The sequence below is a fragment of the Pavona decussata genome, unplaced genomic scaffold (genome assembly GCF_977016875.1).
Source record: "Pavona decussata unplaced genomic scaffold, jaPavDecu1.1 SCAFFOLD_112, whole genome shotgun sequence".
Taxonomy (NCBI): Eukaryota; Metazoa; Cnidaria; class Anthozoa; order Scleractinia; family Agariciidae; genus Pavona; species Pavona decussata.
This window is the reverse complement of record NW_028145526.1, coordinates 1180485-1202396: the sequence shown is the minus strand read 5'-3', so window position 1 is coordinate 1202396 and position 21912 is coordinate 1180485. Positions and strand designations below refer to the sequence as shown.

Below are 21912 nucleotides of genomic sequence, written 5' to 3'. Positions count from 1 at the left end.
TCAACCTTGTAGATGTAGTATTTGCGTAGATATTCCAAATTTTGTGATTTCCCTTCATTTTGTGTCAGTCTTGTGACGTCACAAGTTGTCTAATTTGCATAAGCCTAAATCTTGAATAACTCGGCAACCAAGAATGCTATCGCAATAAAATAAATGCCATTCTTCATCATTTTGAAAGCTCTTCCTAATAAGCTAATAAAAGATTTCGTGTCATATACACTTTAAAAAAAAACCCATTTTTACAGTAATGAGTATCTGCTTTTTTGTTCTAATAGGATTCTTGCACTGCAGCTGTAATGTACTAAATAAATGTGTTTTAGAAAATAAGAACCTGTTTTCAATTTTTAGGCTCAATAGGTTCTTGTTTATAGTGGGTCAGTATAAAATCCAAATAATTTTAGGCTTACAGTTTCTTACATGTAGTTTTCAGGTTCTTAGTTGCGGGTTTTCACTGTAATGTACTAAACATTTGACCTAAATAATTACAATCTTTTATCACAAATACTGTGGTTTTCTAGAAGGTCCTAGTGACCTTAATAATCATTGTCACTTTAAATGTTTCATACCATTCTAAAAGAACTTAATGAATGCATTTAAAAATAACTAACATATGGCACACAGCACTTTCCCTAAATAAATAAGCCCCTCTTTTATTATGTTGTTCCAGAAAATATCCAAACACTTTCCCACAGAAAGGTTTTTAGTTTCACCCCTTCCCAGCCAATGCCAGGCCTCCTTAACTTGGAGTTTGCAGATGGTGGAAGAAACAAATGAGAAGTATTTTCTGATCAATTTAAAATAAAAACAAGCGATAGTAATGTCGACTCCATGAAAAGTATTTTCTGATCAATTTAAAATAAAAACAAGGGATAATAATGTTGACTCCATGTCACCATTTTCAAAGTTGTGTAAGTCCAATTATGGGGGTAGTTATATAGAGAAAAGCATTCCAAAGTTTAGTTACATGTGATTAAAAACACAGTTTGACTTGCAGGGGTGTCAATTTTGAGGTAACTAGTTTTGCTTGAGTAGAGTCACATTGAGTGTTCAGTTTGGGTTTCTTGTCTTTGATGAAAAGCATTTTGTAGATTAGACAATCAAACTTTCTACATCATTTCTTTAGAATGGTAAATTCAATCATTAATCGTCTGATTGTTTGTCCCGTAAGTGTTTCCCAATAGCAGAATGCATGCTTAAGTTCATTAATGCACTGAAAAAGCTGTTGGCGTGTGTAGCCTACATAATCTGCATCACACTTAAACTCAAAGACAATGCATGGTTGAAGCAAGCAAACTGTAACCATCATTACAACTGCGTGCACAAGCATTTACCTAGAAACTCTTTCAGCCTCCTTCAACTTCATAATTTCCTTTCAAAATCTATGCTTTTGAGACTCTCTTCCCTTCAGAATTTCTAATGACTTTCCATCAAGTGAGAATGGTGGATATTTTCTGGAACTACACATTTCACTGTTAAATAATTGAAGGGCTTAGAGGATAACCATCTGATATTGTATGGTTATGCACTCATCCTGTCAATATATTATTTGAGAAAATAAGTATTCTGTTCTGGCCCCTTTTACGTAATGCCAAGGACTAAACTATTATTTCAATAACATGTTTACTTTTTTAGAAATAATAAAATACATAACTTTTAATAACATTCTTGATAGTGTGTTTTCAGGTAAACTAAGGCTTAGATTATTAAGTGGTCCCACATTTTCGTGGCACATTTTGCACTTAGTTTGATGCGTGTACTTTTTGCACACTAAAATTCTATCCTAGCTACAGTTAAAAATGAAATTTACTAGAAAGACACCTTGCCTAAATGGACACTCATTCATGGTCCCTATTTCTTTTACTGGTCATTCAAGGGCAGTCCTTATTTGGGGTGGAACTTACATGTATTTAAAACTTATTTGCGAATAAAAGATACATTTAACTATAATAATAATAATCTTTAACAAACTATTTGCGAACCAAACGTAGAAGATACATTGAACTAAAATCTATTTTCTTTTTGTTGAAAAGCAAGTAAACACAAATTTCAAACTAGAAAATGTTGTTGTAAATGCGAATAAATTTCCATGGTTGGTTTAAATTAAACAAACGACTATATATCATTTGTACATTTTTACCTTGACACTTTGAAGGAACACTGCTCTAGAACTTGATTGCCATATTGCTGTTGAGGGGTGCAATGCTCATTCAAGGGAATGCTTAAAATGTTACCTGTCATGTAAGGCACTTATTCAGGAGCAGCCCGTTTTTGAGATAATACAGTGTACGTACGTGTATGTAGAACCATTTTTAACTCCTCAATTGGGTGTCCAGGCTGTAATATATTTATTATGAATTTTCCATTTTATTGATGTTCATGCAAGTTCAATTCCTTAGGTTACTGATTTTGTGATTCATTAAATGGAAAATGTTTGCAGCCATAGAAGGAAGTGCCTGAGTCTCATTTCAGTTGTTGTAACTAAGAGCCAGGAATTCATCTTTTCGCCTGAAGTACTCATTGAAACGAGTTATTCCATACCTGCAGGGAAAATAAAAAAGACTGTTAATGCATGCTAATACAAAATAAAGAACAGTTCAAATTTATACATTAATTATGATTGTTTCTAAAAGTATCCATTTGTAAATCAGACATTAATTAGGACCTATATATCCTGCAAAGATTGTTCTTTTTTTTAGTGGAGGGAAAAACACTGTACTACTCCAGTAAACACAACTGTATGGGAGGCTTTCATTTACCTGTCAGTCAAATTGTTCGTCAACAGTAAATGAGATGCAAATTAAATCCCTAATGACCCTTGAAGATACACTCACGTACATTGTGTTTCATTCTCTGGATTATACTTGAAATTTTTGGCTCCAGACTTCATATAAGTGAGCAGAACCATGCATGGTAGAAATTTGCACTGTTACACTGGAGAAACTGGAGAATTCGTGATTAATAACGCTTTGATATAAAGCCTTGTGACAGTAATTCTCTGTGTACCTATTAATTATTGCTTTAAAATGCGCTGTTGGGGGTTACAATTTTTGTTTTGTTCAAAGTCTGTTTTTGATGTGTTTAAACAGCATTTCCACACATTTAAATGGTGCTTAACACATTTTTGTTTCAAAACATTAAAAAAAAAAAAACGTTTTTTGCTTTAACCCCTCTTGCTTGCAAACAGGTTCACAATAATTATTATGCTTTTTATTGTTGTAAAAACAAACAGCTAATATAACATTGTATAGTAATCTGATGAAGCATGTAAGCGTCTGACTTAGAAAAAACCATGTACTCACCCTAAGAAATCAAAGTCAATAGCTGAGAAATGAGCTTGAACTAATGCCCACATAGACCAGTAGAAATGGGCAGCCTGTGTATGAACAAAGACAAGTGCAAAATAATTAGCACTTTTTCTGCATCCCTATATAAATGCATTGTTTAAGGCACAATGTAATCTGCTATATCAGGTTACATATAACTTCTCAGCTTTTGGCCTCGGGCTCCTTGAAATTATTCTTAGGCAACAGCCTTTGGTTACCCAAAAACATCATTCTGATTGATATTGGCCGGATTTCACAGCAAAAGTTTTAAACTCTGCCCTTCAATAATAATTATTGGAAGCCTTATTCAATTATAAAGTAAGATAAAAATTTACATGTGAACTGTTAGGTGTTGCTGCAAAACATTTAGGCCACCAGAGCATTTTCTTGGGTGCTCCAGGCTCCCGTTAAGAAGCAGCATAACATGGTAACCAACCTGTACGCCAGACTAGATGTTATTTGGAGAAATTCTGATTTCACTGCTCAATTTCCAGTTAGCATAGTTTTCAACCAAGCTCTTCCATAATTAATAGTTATTGTACAAAAATAAGCAGACAAGTTAACATTCTCACCAGTGCAAAGTGATTGGCCTGCACATATAGCTTCTCAATTTCTGTCTCTGAAATTTTAGGGTTGACTTCACCTAAAGTTGAAATAATAATTAATATTTAATTTATTTATGAAGACAGTGTCAACTAAATACTTATTATGTTATTGCAACAGAAACGGAAGAACATTAAGTCAAGTACAGCTAGTCCACCCTTGCCATACATACAGCTGTTTTACTGGTAATACGTACAGCCATTTGTGATTGTTCAAGGTATATAGATTATCCACCTTTTTTTCCGACCTTACTGCCCATTAATAACATACAGATCTGAAGTTCAAACCAACCATTTCACTTTTCACTGCTGCCAATCACTGCAGCATGCAGCCCTCTTAGAAAACAAAAACATTTTATTCAACAGGGTCAAAAGGTTGTATTTGTGTGCTGTGATTGGCAGATTTCAATCCACTTTGTCAGTTTCTGCATTTTTTGCAGTCTGCCAGTTATCGCCATAATTATGATTGACAGCAGTAAAACACACAAGTTGTTCGTTAGGGTTGAAGTTCAGAGTCTGTATGTAATTGAAATGCACAGTAACCCTAGAAATGTAACAAGAATGGAGTGGACCACCACCCTGCGACTGGCTGATTCTGAGGCAGGCCCACTTTTACATAAACAAAGTAAGGCCCAAAGGGGCACATTTTTAATTTAAAATAAATGAATAAACATCAAGTAAATTTATTAATAACATTTAGCCATGGTATATTACAGCCTTCCAAGCCATGAGCATTTTAAGTGCCATGGCTTCTAAAACGTTGGCCTTTGTAACCTGACAGTTGTCACCTGAAATTTATAAAGGTTGGTTTTTGTAGAGCAGCGTTCCAGATAACTTTCAAAGTCAGCGAGTCGATGTAGAACTTTGAGAGGTCAACAGATCTGGTTCTCTCGAAAGCTTCTGTTGGGCTGTTTGATCATGGGCATCCACGCATTGCGAATTTCAATTCCTGAACAATTAATTTTGAGCTATCAAATTCATTGAGGATCCAATGTGCATTGATGAGGGTAATTAAATTACCTGATCACAAAGTCGCTGGCTTATAAAACACAAAAGACTGATGACTACATGTACATGTACCTCTTAGCTTGGCCGCTTCCTCCAAGTAAACACCAATCCACTTTAACTGATGTTCCCGTTTGGGATACAGATTGTAGTCTACCTCATCCACACCTAATAAAATGGCCACAAGAAAAATAAAATTGAATGAAAATTAATTATATTACATGGATTGCATATGGATCTCTGACTTAAGCTAACTGTAAATCAAGACTTCACTTCTTGGGTTCCACTTTCACGGTATAGGATAGTACGTTTCTACTCGTACAGGGCAATACTGATAAAAGTTAAAAATACATGGAAAGGCACACTTCAAGCCTAAGTGGCCCACATGACCAGAGCTTAACCCAGTTTCTGTAGCATGAAGCAACTAGGAGTATTGCTACTCCCCCGTGGATGGGATGCTAGTTGATCGCAGGGTCACCCGCAGCAGTATGTCGCCAGTACCCATTTATACATTAGGGTGAAGAGAGACAACGTGGAGCAAAGTTCTTGTCTTAGAAAACAACACAGCAAAGAAGATATCTATCTAGCCTTGAACCACCAGCCATCCGATCTTTAGATGCTCTGATTGAAAGTATAACATGCTCACTGTTAAACCACCTCACGTTCAATTGACTGGTAAGGCTTCAATTAATAATCCGCAGAATTTTTAACAGGTGGGATATGCACAAAGGCAAGCCTGGATGAGCAGTCCTCTGTCAGGCCTCTCCTACAGCCTGTACTTACAGTACAGCACTTTCTATCAATTTGGTGAGGTTGCTTCTACCAGGGACCAAAGAGTGAACATAAAAATTAATTGGTGTACATGTAAACTGGATATTGTCGTGATGATGATCACCATCAACAACACCATAATACATGTAATTGTGATTATTGATAATTAGGCTTCTTTTTTGTACAGATTACAGTCAACTCCCTTCATTGCAGTGTGCGACAAATGCAGACTGCAGACTTGCAGACTCAACATACTGGCCTTTCCAAATTCATTTTAAAAATAATATTGTGTAACCTCCGCCATTCCACATCATGCGCTATCCGCTTAGTACCCTCTCAGGCTACTTGGCTACTTTCACAGTGAAGACTTGCGCGACCTGCATACTTCCGGATTTTCGCGACTTTGGAATTTAACGAGAATGATGTGCTAGTGTTGTTGGTTCCATGGAGTGTTGCTGACTCACTACCTCGTGGCATTTAGTACGATCGAGGTGATATAATCCCTTGTGGAGGCATTTGTTGTTTACGAAATTTTAAGAGCTAAAATCTCGCACAGGGTTTTAAATTCAAACTAACCTTCGCATGGCGACCACTTGAGCAACACGTCTACATATTGTTTTTGCTATTCTAACTTTGAACTCGGATATCTTGATAACCAATCAAAATATCGGAAAAGCCTTATTAATGTCTTTTGAATAACGCTGTGCACCTAATTCGTTCTTGCCAGGCGTTCGATACCCGATAAATTCAATCCAGCAGGCCTCGTTCGTCGGAGCGTTTACCCGATCCTGATATCTTAGAATGTAAAATAATCACTAAAATTGTATTTTTTCCAAAACTTAGCCCTTATTATGCTGTTTGCTATATAGTTTGACAATGTTTTCTCAAAACTGGCGCACGTACGAATTTAATTCCTGAAGGACAACCGTGAAAGTAGCCAAGTATCAAAGCGCACCAAGCGGACAGCGCATGATATGGAATTGCGGATGTTACACAATACTATTTTTAAAATGAACTGGGAAAGGCCAGTATGTTGAGTCTGCAAGTCTGCAGGTCTGCAAGTCTGCAAGTCTGCAGTCTGCATTTGTCGCACACCGTCAGGATTGTGAGTTAGTGTCCTTAATAGCGGGAGACTGTAATAGCAGGAATTTATTTAAGTCAAACATGTCTTTATTTTTGCCATGTAGACATGTAGCTGCTGTCCGTATTATCAGGGTGTCCTCAATTAGCAAAGTGTCTGCAAAGCGAGATTTGACTGTATTCAGATTAAGTGGCAATACCTGCATATTCGCAGAAGTGATTCCCAATGTCATGTGGCAGGAAGTTCATGGCAGCATACTCGTAGTCAATGGTTAAAACAATGTCTAAAAGCAAACACACCATTGAATAATAATTTATTGGTAAATAAATACATGTAAATATTTAGTAATAAGAGAAGCCAACTCCACAAGAACAATAGCTTGTAATAAAGTAAAGAAAGTCTCCTAGTCTTGTTGCCCTTAGTTATTTTCAAATACCTGGTTACTACCTTTACTGTAGTCTGGTCATGAAAGCCAGCTGCCAAGCAACTTAAAACTAACATTGCAATAATGGCACTATGTTCTGCAGCCACATACATACATGTACATGTATAATAATTATACATGTATGATTAACTATGATTAAATTATTTAATCATAGTTAATCCAGGGACTGGTTATGAAACCTTGCCATGACAACAATGGCGCTGCAGTTTTTGTTGGAAGGGCGGATTGGCACAATCCTTTGTTTTGATGTTCTCACTACAGTTGAATATCTTAGTAACAGGAATGTTTTTATTGGTCAAAATCTAAATGTGGTCTGTGCATGGGCAAGGCCAATGTTCAGTGCTATAAAAACATCTGACAAAAATGTTTGTCAGGCTTCAATTAATTAATTCCCTGAATGATTTAATAAAAAGAATGATTAATGTTTGCCTTGAAATCAAAATTTCCCCAGATATGAAGCTCTATTTTGGCCCAGAGAATGGTTATTGTGTACACGTAAGAAACTTAATTGTGTGCAGTGTTTAGTTTTTGTGCAAAATGCCAAAAAGTTGCAGTCTCAAAGTCAAACTCCTTGGGTTAAAATTTTTATCATAATTTAACTGTTCCCACATATAAGAACCTACTTGATCTTGCTTAGCTAAACAGGATCTTATATTTTTGGGTATTAAAATGGAAAATTTCTGCCAGCAGGTTCTTAAACCACAAGGTTCTTACATGCGGGTTTTTACTGTATTATGTACAACAATCATGTACTTTAATATCCTTGAAATACAATTTGGCATATTGTGAAATTTATAAAACCTTACCATTAAACAACAACCTGCAAAATAGTTAGAAAAGAAAGTTTCCTGTGCTATTGGTGGTATGGTGTGAATTGCAACTTTTTTATTGATGAAAGGATATTTATACATGTATAACTGATGTTAGAAAATTTTAATAAATACATGTAAGTGAGTAATTATGTGCTTATATATTTTACCCACCTTTAGTTTTATCATGGACAATATTCTTACAGAGCATGTCATTATGGCAGAACACAACTGGACAGTTATGTCTCAGTAACACACTCTTGAGTGTTTCAATCTCCTCTCTTATTTTAGCTTTGCTGGGAGCTTGCTTTTCAAACCTTACAGGACAAAAAAAAAGAAGTTAAGTCAAGTGTACTTAAAAATACAAGTAAAGTCAAACTAGATTTGCTTGCCTTACTGTATTATTGACACTGATTGACCTTTTGTATATTAACAAGCAGGAGAACCGAGGAGGAGAGGGGGAGGGGGGAAGCTTGAAATGAGATGTTATAAAAATATTTCTCTTTCAAGTATGTACCAGTCATAAATGCGATAGTCCAATGTGCAAAAGTAGGTGAGAATGATACCATGGATCTAATACTGTAAACCCTCTATTTAATTAACCCCCTGAGATTTATTTCTTTTCCAACTCCAAGTAAGGGGAGAGGGCCTATTGGGGTGAACAAAAAGCAAATTAAATGATCCAAATATTTTCCACATAACAGAAACAAAGCACTAATGGATCAGGAAAATAACAATGAGTTTACCTAGAGACAAATTACTTACATTTTGGGCATTTGATCCCTGGTTTTGAGGTATCTAACCCCCAAATAGGCTCGATTACCAGCCGCTGTTTGGGAAAATGAGCCCACGCTCACCCCACCCCCCACCCCTCTTCTTAAAGAGGAAAGTCGGACCCGACTGTGCAGCGGGCCTAACCCCCAAATGAGGGGTGGGGAGCCCAATAGAGCTTTTACTGTAACCTCATGTCTACCCAGTCTGTCCTCAAAGTTAATAACTTAAGGTGAATAACTAAATAAATGTTGATGACTAAAGGCAAATTGTCCATTGTAAAGAGATTTGAGTGATGACATTTCGAGCGTTAACCCTTTGTCAGAGCGAATCCAGCACCGGTACCACCACAGTTTATTTAGAAACTAGCCCCCTTGTTCTCAAAGTACTTCCACGACATGGTGTAATTTTCTATTCCAACAACTTATGTACATCCCTCATCACTTATGACCCGCCGCTTTTTTTAATAACTCCGCTCCCCACCCCCACCCAAAAACTTCGTCCCTGAGAGCCCCTACCACGGTAACTAGCAAAGCTCTACCTGTCTCACCTTTCGTTCTTCACCGGGTCTTCGAATTTTTCCGGCAGGAGATTTAAGTATTTCATCATACCAGCGAACAACATCGGTTCTGCTTTATGCAGGGACTTTTCGTGATTTACTTTAATGGCATGAAGTTTCGCCATGTGCCGAGCACACAAGGACGAAATGTGAGGATCGGCGATCGTGTCCGTATCGAGAACATCACCTGCTAAGAATCCATAAACAAGTCCATTTTCCAGCGTGCCATATACTGGAGGTCCGTAACCCTTCGAATGCAAAATCTGGAAGGTTTCGAGCTCTTTCTTTCGATCTATAAAGAGCTCGGTTTTGTTCCCGAAGAGTCGGAAAAGAATCATTTCGCCGGCTTCCAGTCCGGGCAGGTTGCAGCCGATAAGTTTGTTGCTGATGCCCTCGGAAAACTCCTTGAATTTGACTTTCTCCACGTCCCATTCTGGTCTGATCTGCTTCAGAACTGGTTTGATACTTTCCACAGTGTTTCCTGGATCTAGGAAGTGCTTAAAATGACGAATTTCCATAATTTTTTGTAAGAAATGGGAATACAAATCTAGTGCGAGCTGTGCCGGTGGGTCAGTACCAGGAGGGAGAGGTCAACTCGTGGGCTCGGCTGTCCGGATGATACGGGCCATCGTGACGTCACTTCCTGTGAAGCGCGGGATTTTGTCTAGTTTCGAAAATGGCGCTGGTGATTTTGTTGCATCAAACGACTTTTTTTTCCCAGCCAGGCTCTGGATGGGGTTTTTTTTCTTGCTGAGTAGACTTTTAATCTTCTTTTCTCGATATAGGTAAGTGTTGATTTATTTTCAACCATGAATTATGCTGAAAATGTTGCAGTGAAGAGTTACGTGTACTTGCGCTGATCGGAAAAGCTGAGATTGTCCGCGCCAGAAAAATTACATCTTATTAATTACACAAAGTACTGGTGAAACTGACATTTGCCTTGGGACGAGGTCAAATCTTAGTGCAAACGTTCCAGTTGAGATTAGTAGGTTATATTCAGCTGCAAAAATGATCAGTGCGTTTGTTTCGCCGAGTGAAAAAACAGTGAAAATTATAAGTTTGTATTTATTGCTGAAACTTGACCTGAAGTTATCGCATTTGCTTCTAACATTATTAAAATGATTGATAAATACAAAATGATGATTCAAAGGAGTTTATTTTAATTTACCCATGCCATTTAACCCTTGTTAAGAAGACTTTTACTGAGCAACCTAGAATTTTGAAAAAGCTTGCAAAATATGCGGACGCCCGAGGAAACGAACTTTCTTTTGAACTGATAATTACTTTTTTTGCGAGAAATTTCTCGAAATTTCACACTAAATCGCGAACTCCTGACTCAGTTTTCTGGCCAAACATATTCACAATATCTTCAGCTTTCTCTAGAGCTCTAATAAGGAGACATCTTGTCATAGAAATAAACTTATCACCTGAAATGATCCAGAAAACAAATGAGCAAGGAGACGATAAATGCTGTAGTCAGTTGATTTACATTAGTAAGATGATGAAAGAGTTGAAGTTGAGTTAAAGTTAAGTACTAGTCCAGAGAGTAATTGAATCCTCCTTATGTATTCCAAACCTGTGAGAGAAAAACTTGTGCATTGCCGCTAGAATTTTGATGTTTAGATACAGAATGTTTGGACTATTTTGCCTTGAAGCTGGCGTCAGCCGCTCGGCCTCGCAAGGAGAGTCTTGTCATATTTTCCTGTTTTTGTGAGATAATTAAACAAAAAAAGCAAACTCCATTGCCCATTAACAATTACCAACTGGCAAATTACTTAGTACTAAAGGTTTCTTTGCAACGTAGCTTTTCCGATAGCTTGAGAAAAAAATGTTTTCGCCTTTCTTTTCGCAAGCGCTCGACCAGACAGTACCGGAGAAATGCGTTTAAACCCACTGATCATTTTTATTAAGTTGTTAGATAATTGGTTTTAATGGCCAATCGAAAGCTCTTAACCACAGTAAGATCTCACTTTTCCCTCCTTGTTAAATTCTTTTGGATTCTCAAGTTATCTTTCTTCAAAGATGCGCAGGCCGTCACTGTTTTGTCGCATTTGCTATCAACCAGTGTCAAACTTTTGCGTATTTTCATACTTGAAATATTAACTTCATGAGCGATGATGCTGTTTTCATGTATTATGGTAATAGGTTAAATCATAGCAATGATTCTTTGATGGCCTTGCGTAGAATTATTTGACTGATCATCCAAGAAAAAAATTTGGCGAGGTTGTAGTTTATCAATCATTCAAACTTCCCGGGTTTTACAGGAAGTGACGTCACGATGGCCCGTATCATCCGGACAAGCAATCTGATTGCGAAAAGCCGAAGTTGACCCCTCCCTCCTGGTCAGTACTTTTACCACTTATATGGAGAGCCGCTGACCAGTATTGACAGAGGCCTCCTCACCTGCTGCACAGCTCATGATCTGGCCGACCGCTGAGTGCATGGAATTTCCCGAATGAAACTTTACGGCGCCACGAAAATTTAAGATAGTTCTGTAACCCTTCCTACATTTTTTTTTTCATTTGCAAAAATGTTTGTCTTGATATGTTGACTACAATTTGATTTTACAAAAATAGGGGTAACCGAGCTCGTTTTGAGTTGATATGTTCACCTGAAACTAAAAATAGGGTTGTTTTTAACAGGTTATATTGTTGCTATGATAATCAATTAAAGAAAACAGCTTGAAAACTACAAGGCTGATCGAACCGTTAGTATATAATAACATTGCCCAATATTTCAGTCAGACAAAACTAACCTTCATAAGGGGCTAGATAAGCTACCCTAATAAAAACTGTAAATTGTTTACCAGTGCTGAAAATTAGACATTCGTTTGATACCATGAATTTTTGTAGTATCCATTGATAAAGAGTAATGGTAATGGTCGATTAAATTATAATTGAAGAAAAAAAAAAAAAACAAAAAGAGAAGAGAAGTGCTGGAAACCGTTGTGAGCCACCTTAAGAGTGATGTCGCTGTGCAAGGTGAAATTGTGCATTTCTCTCAATATCCCCTTCACGATATGTCCTCAGAGCCTTTGGCGCTTTTGTTAACCTTTAGCAGCCGGAGTTTCAGTTATTATTTGGTAATTGGGAAAGCACCACCACGGGTCACAGTGAGAACGTTCAGAGCGGCATTGGATGCAATTCCCGGGATATAATCGGCTGGAATATTTAAAATGTAATTTTATTTTGTGTCACCCGCAAAAAATGTCCCCTTTTTGTCTTGAAACGTGGCATCCTCCTTTCGTTATCTAGAGATCATGACCCACCCTTTTATACCATGGGCTCAATATCTTGTAAGGTACATATGAGTTTCTCGGTTAACGATCAGCGAATTAACCCTGTGGTGGGTCTGTAGTGTATGTTAATGTGAAAGAGCTAAATGACCCATGGAATTCCTATTGAACGTTAGCCCTAGACAAGTAAGGACGGGAGACCACACGAGTCAAAGAAAAAATCTTGGACCTCAGGGGGGATCGAACCCACGATCTACGAATTTGATCAACCGTTGCTCTATCGACTGAACTACGAGATCAGACGGGAGCAAGTCACTGAGCCGTGGATGATAACGGTGAATGTGACTGGTGAAGGGTATAAATGAATCAGTTGTGTCGCTAGCACTACTGGGTGACAAATCATGGATCCGAGAATTATATGTTATTAGGCGGAGGAGCCGAATTAGCCTGCGCCCAGGCTAGCCGCCGAAGAATCTCCTGAATCTTCATTTACTTGGAAACAGCTAGCAAAAGCAGCGAACAATGATGCTGTTGAATTAATTAATTACACGTTGGATGTAAAGAGAGATTAAAGTCCAAAGTCCATGACTCATGAACATACTTTCTTGAAAGGTATTTACGGCTCTAGTCCCCATCTTAATTAACATGAACCTAGTTGTGTTTAGCGGTATTGCCTATGTATATAAGGAATATTCTCGGTTGTTATCGCAACATTTCACTCGACCCAGTACATTCTTATGATTTCTGACACTACCCCTGGCAAATTTCTCCCTCTAATGTGACTAATCATTGAACCGACCATTACCAATGTAGCCTCCTCTCTATGGTACCCTGCTAGCAGAGGTTTCTCTCTGGCAAATCTTTCAGCATGTACGAAGTCGTTTGTGTCTCTAGAATTTCACTTAGTCGGCTTTTTTTGTGGACTTCCCTTCAGGGAAGTATGCAAGCCGACAACCTGCGAAATACGAGAGACGAGCGACTTCGTACATGCTGAAAGATTTGGTGAGAAAGAAACCTCTGCTAGCAGGGCAGCCTTACTTGATGGCGATGTTAGACTGAAACGACCCGTCGAACCTTTGCAACTTGAATCTGCGATTTCGGCTACAAACAGGTTCCGGAGTACTGCGAACTTGACTTTAGCTCGAATGTTTAACGGGGCCTTACGTGATGAGCTTGAAGAAATGTTCAGTTCATTCAACCGTGTGGTAATAAATCGTGCATGAGTCGTAGCTCGTTACAGTATTTCCAATCAGTTAATTTTGTTTTCAATAAACATTTATTGTTTTCATCACCTACGATGCAGTACCCCTCACAAACTGGGCTTCTAAAAACAGGAAATAGACCGTCAGTCCGGTTTTTTTAAGGAAAGGGATACAGTAACTAAAAAATAGTGATTTATAAGTCCTTTCTCAAAAAAACGATGACTCTTTTGTCAACAAAAAGTCACAGTATGGGGCAACCGATGTAGGAGTCATGTTTTTACTGTAGCCGGTTGTATGAAAAGATTCAAATAAACGACGGCTGAAAAACACTTGAGATTTCAATAAACAGTATAAGTTCATCGAACAACAAGCTGTTTTTTATTTTTTGCTTCGTTCTTGAAAAGTGTTCGATATCAGAAGTTCACGTTTTTCTAATTTAATTTTGTTGATTGTTGATTAAGGCGTTGAAGAAATTATTCTTTAAGGCCAGAATAATCAAACAAAAAAAGGGAGAGTACTAGCGGTGATAGAATCTGAACTCATACCTGCTATATTCCCTGCTCTCCTACGAAGTCTGTGAGCGAAAATACATCGACAAAAACTATGGTTTCTGAAAAATACAGACACCAGTCGACACATTGAATTTGCACGCGTATAGAAGGCATATTCGTAAGAACGAGAGCAGAAAAGATTGGAACGATTTAAAAAAACAAGGACAAAGAGATTCGCGTTTACAACCTGTTCATCCAAACACAACGCACAATACATTTTCTGCGTGCCTCTTCGTAGGAGGTCAACCGTGTCAGGAAATTGTGAAATTTCCAAAATTTAGAGGTTTTTCCTTTCCTCGGACGCGAGCAATTGCTGCCGTCAAAACCTGAAAGTCGTACGTGTCACATTTGATCTAACCCTAACAACGAACCCAAGAGGCAAAGACGCGTATAATTTTTCATTCGTAACAAGATAGTAAAGACCACTTCCGAAAGGTCGAAATACGGCGATTTGATTGGCTCGGGTGAAACACCTCCCGCCAAATTAATAACTCAGTGTTGACTATAAGCTCAGCAGTTGACAGTTTGCCTCCCGGGGCGCTAATTTATTCTCAAGGCGAGCTGTAAACAAAACGCAATATTTCTCAGCGCGGGAGGTGAGTTTTTGGATTGTCCTGTCGCGTTCTCAGTGCGTATGCTGCCCGTTTCGAGGCAATTTGCGGCTAAAAAGGCTTTTGGCGGCCGCCGGCGGGCGCTGAATCTATCACAAAATCTCTGTGCCTTGAAAAATTACAAAGGTTGCCCGTCGAGCTTTAGGTGGGCGGTGAAGCCCGGAAGTGATATCGTATTCCCATAAATTCTACCCCCATCGGTGAAGTATCTTGCGTGCCTCGCGACGGTGTCTCGCGCGTCTCGCGTTGGCCGCGTCCACATCCGAGTGTCTGAGTCGCGCAAAAAGCGATAAAGCGAGATGTTTTACAATAAAATAAACTATACTATCTTCCATTTTAACCCTAAATCGGAGAAAACTGGCTTAAGTTTTAGCGCGAAGAGCAGTCACACGCAAAAGACGAGAAAGCGAGCGAACCTCTAGTTAGCGAAGTCCGACTCAAACGTTAGAGGCCTTTCGTAACTCCGTAGTCTTATCACATTCTTAGAACCTAGGGCAGACCGTTCACCACGAAGTAAAGGCTGTGTACCACAGAATTAATCGGGAGTCATTTTCAAGCGGCAATATGAATCAACTGCAATCGAAAGACGACCTGCTTCAAAACATGGTCATCATAGCTGATTTAGCAGCGTTCTAGGACTACTATATGCTCTGAATCTGTTCCATCGCCTAATGGCAAGCGATTTGCCTTTGGGAAAGTGATTTTTCCTTATGACTTGACGCAGTGTGTATCAAACTCCAGTAAACTCTCTTAACCAGAGAACTGACACTGATTTGAAACGCGTATGGTCAATTCACTACCATGAAGGAGAAGCACCAGGAGGCATTTTCCTTCGTTTTCAAGGTTTCTCGTTTCCTAGACAGGGGCTAGGCTGTACCGCGCGGGTTATCACAGGCAAATAAACTTCTTACAATCTGGAACAAGTAACATAACTTTTGTTCTGTTCAAAATGAAGCACGAGTCTAGGCAAAATATTCTAGAAAACTTGGAAACGAATTTGAAAACTAGGAGATCAAGTTTTGAATATTCAAATTGTAGCTTATGTGAAAATGCTGACCGTACTATCCCTTATTTCTCCCTCATTTACTTTAGCCTCATTCTTTCAGGAAGGCCTGAGGTTTATCTAGAATCTAAAAATATCGATAGCGGCCAGAATATTCACCAAGTTCCATACTTAGTTCGTACCCGACTTTAAGTGTAATCCGAATTACACTTCTCGAGTTGTTCAGTTAGCTTACCACAACCGGAACATGTAAACCTTTGTTCGCCTTCCCTTTGCTTAGAAATATACAACACACAGAACATTTTAAAGTAAGCAAAATAAATTCCATTACGAGTTCATTTTACTGAGGGTTTCCTTGAACCAAAAAAGGAAACTTTTCTGAAATTATGAAATGGTCTTATAGTGACATACAGCCTGTTGAAACGCGCCGGCTGGCACGAGGAAATGGAAAAATCCAAGAGTGGCCCCGTCAACTGACTATCGTTTACATGTACTGTACAGTGTAAAGTGAAATAACAGTGTGGTGATGACCAACAAAAATATTGAAAAACTCTAAATAATAAAACAGGTTCTAAATTTCTAAATTTTTCTTAAAAAAAAAAAAAACTACCGACGTACGCAGAGGTAAATAGCACTGCAACCGCTTATTTGTTGTCTGGTAAATTTTCCGAGTCTTCCCTCAAACGAGAATAGTTGTTGTTCCATTACTTCAGGAGGGGAAAGAGATTTGTTTACCACGCGTGGCTTGCTTAGAATTTATCCTGATGTAAATTGCAGGGCTCTGTAAAATCAAAATAGCGTGGATCAACGAAACGACAACTCAACGGTAAGAAACGAAAATAGTGCTTTAACTAAAAGACGAGTGGATAAATCCATGTGGTTATAGCGTTTCCTAGCTCAACGAGTACAAACAAGTCATTTCACGAGTTTACATTGTCACTGAGCCAAGAAGAAATAAATATAGCCACTGTTTTGAATTTTTCTCATTACAAGACTGCGTTTCAAGGCCGGCACCCGCCAAATTTCCATGTCTCAACATTTCATTTCATTATATGCGTCAAATCTGTTTTATTTTGTTGAAAACGCGAGAAAAGAATAGCAAATTGTTACTTATTTTCTACGTGAAATGGTATGTCATAGTCCGAGGAGAATACTTCGCTGTTTATATGTCAGTTCTCTGTCGAAAAATGCCCGGAGGACTGCCTAAGGCTAGTCCATGAACAACTTTGAAATGTTCCTCCGTCCGAAGGCCATGAACCTTCATGTGTTTTCTCAAAGAACTAGGATGCGTGTAGCTTTTGTCGCAACCAACGTACTTGCAGCGATACGGCTTTTCCAGGGTATGAACGTGGATGTGTTTTCGACGATCACTGGAATTCGCAAATCGTTTGTCGCAGCCTTTGAATTCGCAAGCAAAGGGTCTTTCCCCTGTGTGGGTGCGAACGTGAATTTTTAAATTCTCCGCGCGCGCAAAACTTTTCCTGCAACCAGGTTGGTTGCAAGTAAAAGGCTTTTCTCCGGTGTGAACCCTTATGTGGTTGATAAGCTTGTACTTTGCTTTAAAGGGCAGTCCGTTTCTCATGCATTCTTTCCAACAACACACGAACCCCACCGGTGTGGCGGACACCAAGTGAACGTCTGTAATATGCGTTACTAAATCCTCGATTCTATAAAATCCCAACCCACAGACATGATTCGCCATCTTTTCTAACAGAATCCACTGGCAAATTAACACAGGCGAGTGCGGGGATGGGCTTTTCGCGTCGTAACTCGACAACCGAGACTCTTCAGCTTCCCGCAAGCCGCGAAGGCCGCTTGAAATTTGAGGCTCGTTTCGCGTGGTGTACACGAGAGACGGCAGCAAGTCTGGCGTGAATCTCTCCACGCGCGCAAGATAACCCTCGCTCGGTGAATACGTTTCTCTACCGTACTGCAATTTCCCGGGTGTATCCATATTGAGCTTGCAGTGCTTATGGAAGACGATATTTATCCCGTTGTGTGTGTTTGAAGGTATGCCGGGGATGACGATGTCTTGTTGGGCTCGACTCACTGTTTCCTTGACAGAGTTCTGATCGTGAGGCATAGGACTTGTTGAGAAGACTTGAAAAACATCGCCGTTACTAGGCGGCGATTTTCTGGCATTGTCCGACGCACTGTCATCCTCTTCAGTTCGCTCTTCTTCGTGCTCTTCCTCTTCAGAATCCTCCCCCGGGCCAGACGTGCTTGTTTTCCAATCTGCGCGATAGGCTGGGAACGAAAAATATTCGCTCTTCACTTCTTCGCGCGGATTTGAGTTCAGAGAAATCTCATCGTTGTCCGTTGACCGCGTGCTAGGGTCATTTTCGCTGCTGCTGTGACTGTGCAACGATTCCACAGAGCTTGATCGCTCCATCATGTTTCCATCAGTGTGCACCTCGTAATAATTTCGAAACACAACTCTTGACTCGGCCTGAGACAGACTGGTATAATCGAATGCTGGTGGATTCTCGAGCGGTTCCGCTTTGACGACTATCGACGGCCGAAAATGGATCACCTCCTCACTTCCCATCACGAGAGTTGCTTTCAAAAATCTAGTCTTTCACTAGGCGGAGACGTGATTTTTTAAGAGAGGGAAACAAAAGATGTGTTCCCTGGACGCGCGTACGCCGTTCTGATATGTTGTCATTTGCGTCGTGCTTGTTCGTTACGACAGAAAGCGCACGCATGCTCTGTGCCGTCTCTCTGGGTGTCTCATTCATCACATTGTATTTTTTGCCCCCACAGTCAAAGCACCCCACGGCGCGCATTCAATCTTTGCGGCTGTTTCAATAAAAATTGTATTCAAACAATTTCTGTCGCAGCAAGCCATCATAACAGAGGTTGACACCTATAAGAACATCTGGGAACTGGTCACACGAAATTGGTTTTCCTTCCCACTGGCGCTTCACACTCCCCAGTGCTAGCAATCACGGTGAAGATTATTGCGAGAGATCTACGGAAATGGGGATTGATACCACGAGTGCTTTTGTTTGGAGTGTCGAGAACCTGGGGCGACGAAAAATAACAGATTAGTGTCAATGGCGTCTGAATCGCCGGCGCGTAGAAAAATCGTGTCAAAATAAAACAGGGAGAACTCAGAATTTGGGTACAGCGCAGCTTGTTTTGCAATTTGGTCAATTTTTTGAGCGACCCACTGAGTCCCCTCGCTATGAGCTTTGCTTTCATTGCGAAAGACCGCCCTCCAGGAATACCAGAAGTTTATCTCCCACAGAAGACACAGGAATTATTTTAGTGTCTAGCACGCAGAGGAGTGGATTAAATATCCCGAATTGGAAAAGGCTCCCATTGCATCGACGTCGTAAAAAATGCCCCAAGGCTTTCGTTTTATCAGTGAGACAGGTTTTGGTATCAACTTATCATATTCTGGCGCCAATATTGACAAGAAACCCATTGCGTGACGTTGGTACTCGACCTTGACAGAAGTAATGTGCATTGGCGGCTCCCAAGCGGTGACATGAAGTCAATAATCACGGTTTTGTGCTTTGTATGTCATAAAACCGAGCGCGCGTGGTCGTGTATCATCCACCGCGCGTACACACGCTTCTTACATTTGTGTCTTTCAACTGAAATTGCTCCCTCGAAATATTCCTTCGAAAGATTTCTTCCGTAAAGCTAACGTGGAAAGCCCAAAAACAGCGTTGAATATTGATTTCGTTCCGCGTGGGATAAATGTATTTTTAAAATTACTGGTTTCTGGCGAATTTATCAGTCGATGGTGCAACTCCGCGCGGACGCAGCGAATTTACTTTCATAGTGTTTCGTTAAAATAATCTGATTTGCAAAGATACTACACACACCAGTTTGAAAGAATATTCTGCCTTGACTGTCTTACGCGAAAACTACGGCACTCCGCTCCGATATCTAGAGAACAACAACTGACAAAAACACGATGCATTTTTAATATTGGAGCTTAATCCTAGAGAAAAATAAATAAAAGGAGTCCTTTTCAAAGCACTCGATGGTGATGTTACATATGAATTAAACGCTTACCTTAGGTTATTCGATTAGAGTTTGCTGCTAATCAATTTTAGAAACGTGGCTGTGTTCGTGTAATACTGTTCTACAACGGCCATAGCAGGTTTTTTTGCACATTGGCGTGAGTGTTGTCAACCCAGTTTCAAACACAAGATTTCCTCCATTTTCGTACCAAAGGATTGGCTTGGGAAGATTTATATAAAGTTTCTTTTATACCACTAAAAAATAAAATGTATACCTTTAGCGATGAAATGTGATGTAAGAGGAAAAGACAGAGCAACACAAAGCCAAGAAGTTTTATTTCGAGTATCTCAAAGCTCCAAGCAAACACACCGCACTACTCAATCCGCAACCCAGCGATAACAACGGATTCATGTACGCGAACTATAAGCCTCTCTCGATATTGTATAAACTTTCATTTCTTTTTCTTCGATAATATTTCAAAGTTAAGTTTATAATTTGCTTTGCGATAGCAGCCAAAAAGTGTAAAATCACCAGTTCTGACGGCAAGTCCGACAGTATAAATTTTACAGGAAGCAATATGTCAGAAAGCTTGAGTAAGTGTTTCAGATCTTGTCAAGTGTTAACTGAATGGAACTGACTACTGTAGTTTCAGAACAATTATAAGGTGACAAACGCAACAAATTAAGAAGAGTAATGATGCGTTCGAACTGACTGACGACTCCTCGTTATGATTCAATCCTACATTCAGGGATGAGATCTAGACGGTGACCGATAAATGAATTCAACATTTGAAGTGAATCAGTTAATTTCTTCGACCCACGAATCTTGGGGACAAATTTATGACCCATCCAAAAGGGTCTCTTTTAGAAGAAGCCTTGACAGAAGAAAAACCAAGCCTGATTGATCTGTTCAGTTGTTGCTCTTGTTCATTTTTTAATGAAATTGTCTCTGAAGACAACGAGACAGCGTTGTTCCGCTTTTCAGTTTGATGAAATGAACTTGAACGGAACACAAAATCTCACAAGCTACCACATGCGATTTGATATTCTTGCCATACACTGAGAAGCAAACAAATTGTGAAAAATTGATAGCCGGTCATCAGTCGGGTGAATTCATTCTTTTTTCTCTTTTAGATCCAAAGAGAATTTTTAAGTTTGTCTCTGTCAAGAAGTTTTTGTCACTGCTAGGAATGACTTCAACGAAACAACCAAAAAACGAAAAAACACCGACTAATTGGTAAGACAAACTTTGGTTTAAACGAAGTTATCCCTCTTGCTGGATATACGTATATTTTTATCGATTTTTGAGAACGAGTTTCCGTGGTCTAAGCTCTATGTATTTCCTCAACATACGCCAGAGAAAGACAAAATACCATACGGAAATAAAGAAAAAATACCAGAGAATAAAATTCCTCCTGAAAAAAAAATACTACACGATTAAAATAAAACATGCAATTTATGATTAATTGTCTGACTAAATTCGTTAAAAATTGTGCGCCCATCCAACCGACATCCAACAGGTTCATTAACTTTGATGTTCGATGACAGTGTTACCTTGCAATTAGGTTATCTATCAGTAAGATTAAAAAATAACTGAGTATATTCGGAAAGAAAATTATGTACAATGGCATGAAAAAAATCGAAAGAAAAAATAACGGGTTTTGATGATGGCTAAGTTATCAAATGAATGCATGTAGCTATAGTAAATTAGGGTTACTGAAAATTCTTCAGTGGTAATTTACACAGCTATAGGGTTCATGTTTTTGGTGCTTTATGCAGATCTTATGTAAATCAATGACTGACAGTACTGTATACAGTATCATCAATCAACTGCTTCTTTTGTAAAAGGCCTCATAATGAACACATCAAGTCAAAAACGAAAGAACGAAGACGATCGCCGGTTGAAACAGCTCATCCCAAGCAATAGCTTTGACTATTTAGACAAGGCTCTATCCTTTAAAACCTCA

At 39.1% G+C, this 21912-nt stretch overlaps 2 protein-coding genes across 2 annotated transcripts; both read right to left on the bottom strand.

Moving 5' to 3' along the window:
* Positions 1–2102: 2102 nt before the first annotated feature.
* Positions 2103–9920, bottom strand: LOC146470714 (putative ethanolamine kinase). Its single transcript, XM_085121663.1, has 7 exons — positions 9358–9920; positions 8211–8353; positions 6982–7065; positions 5006–5098; positions 3896–3966; positions 3300–3373; positions 2103–2538 (listed from the first exon to the last, which is right to left on the bottom strand). Exons 1-7 carry the CDS (start codon positions 9882–9884, stop codon positions 2466–2468), a joined length of 1065 nt encoding a protein of 354 aa, XP_084977789.1. The 5' UTR covers positions 9885–9920; the 3' UTR covers positions 2103–2465.
* A 6349-nt stretch (positions 9921–16269) lies between these two features.
* On the bottom strand, positions 16270–19921 carry LOC146470713 (uncharacterized). The gene has a single exon (XM_085121658.1). The coding sequence runs from the start codon at positions 18514–18516 to the stop codon at positions 17131–17133; it is 1386 nt and encodes a 461-aa protein (XP_084977784.1). The 5' UTR covers positions 18517–19921; the 3' UTR covers positions 16270–17130.
* Positions 19922–21912: the final 1991 nt, after the last annotated feature.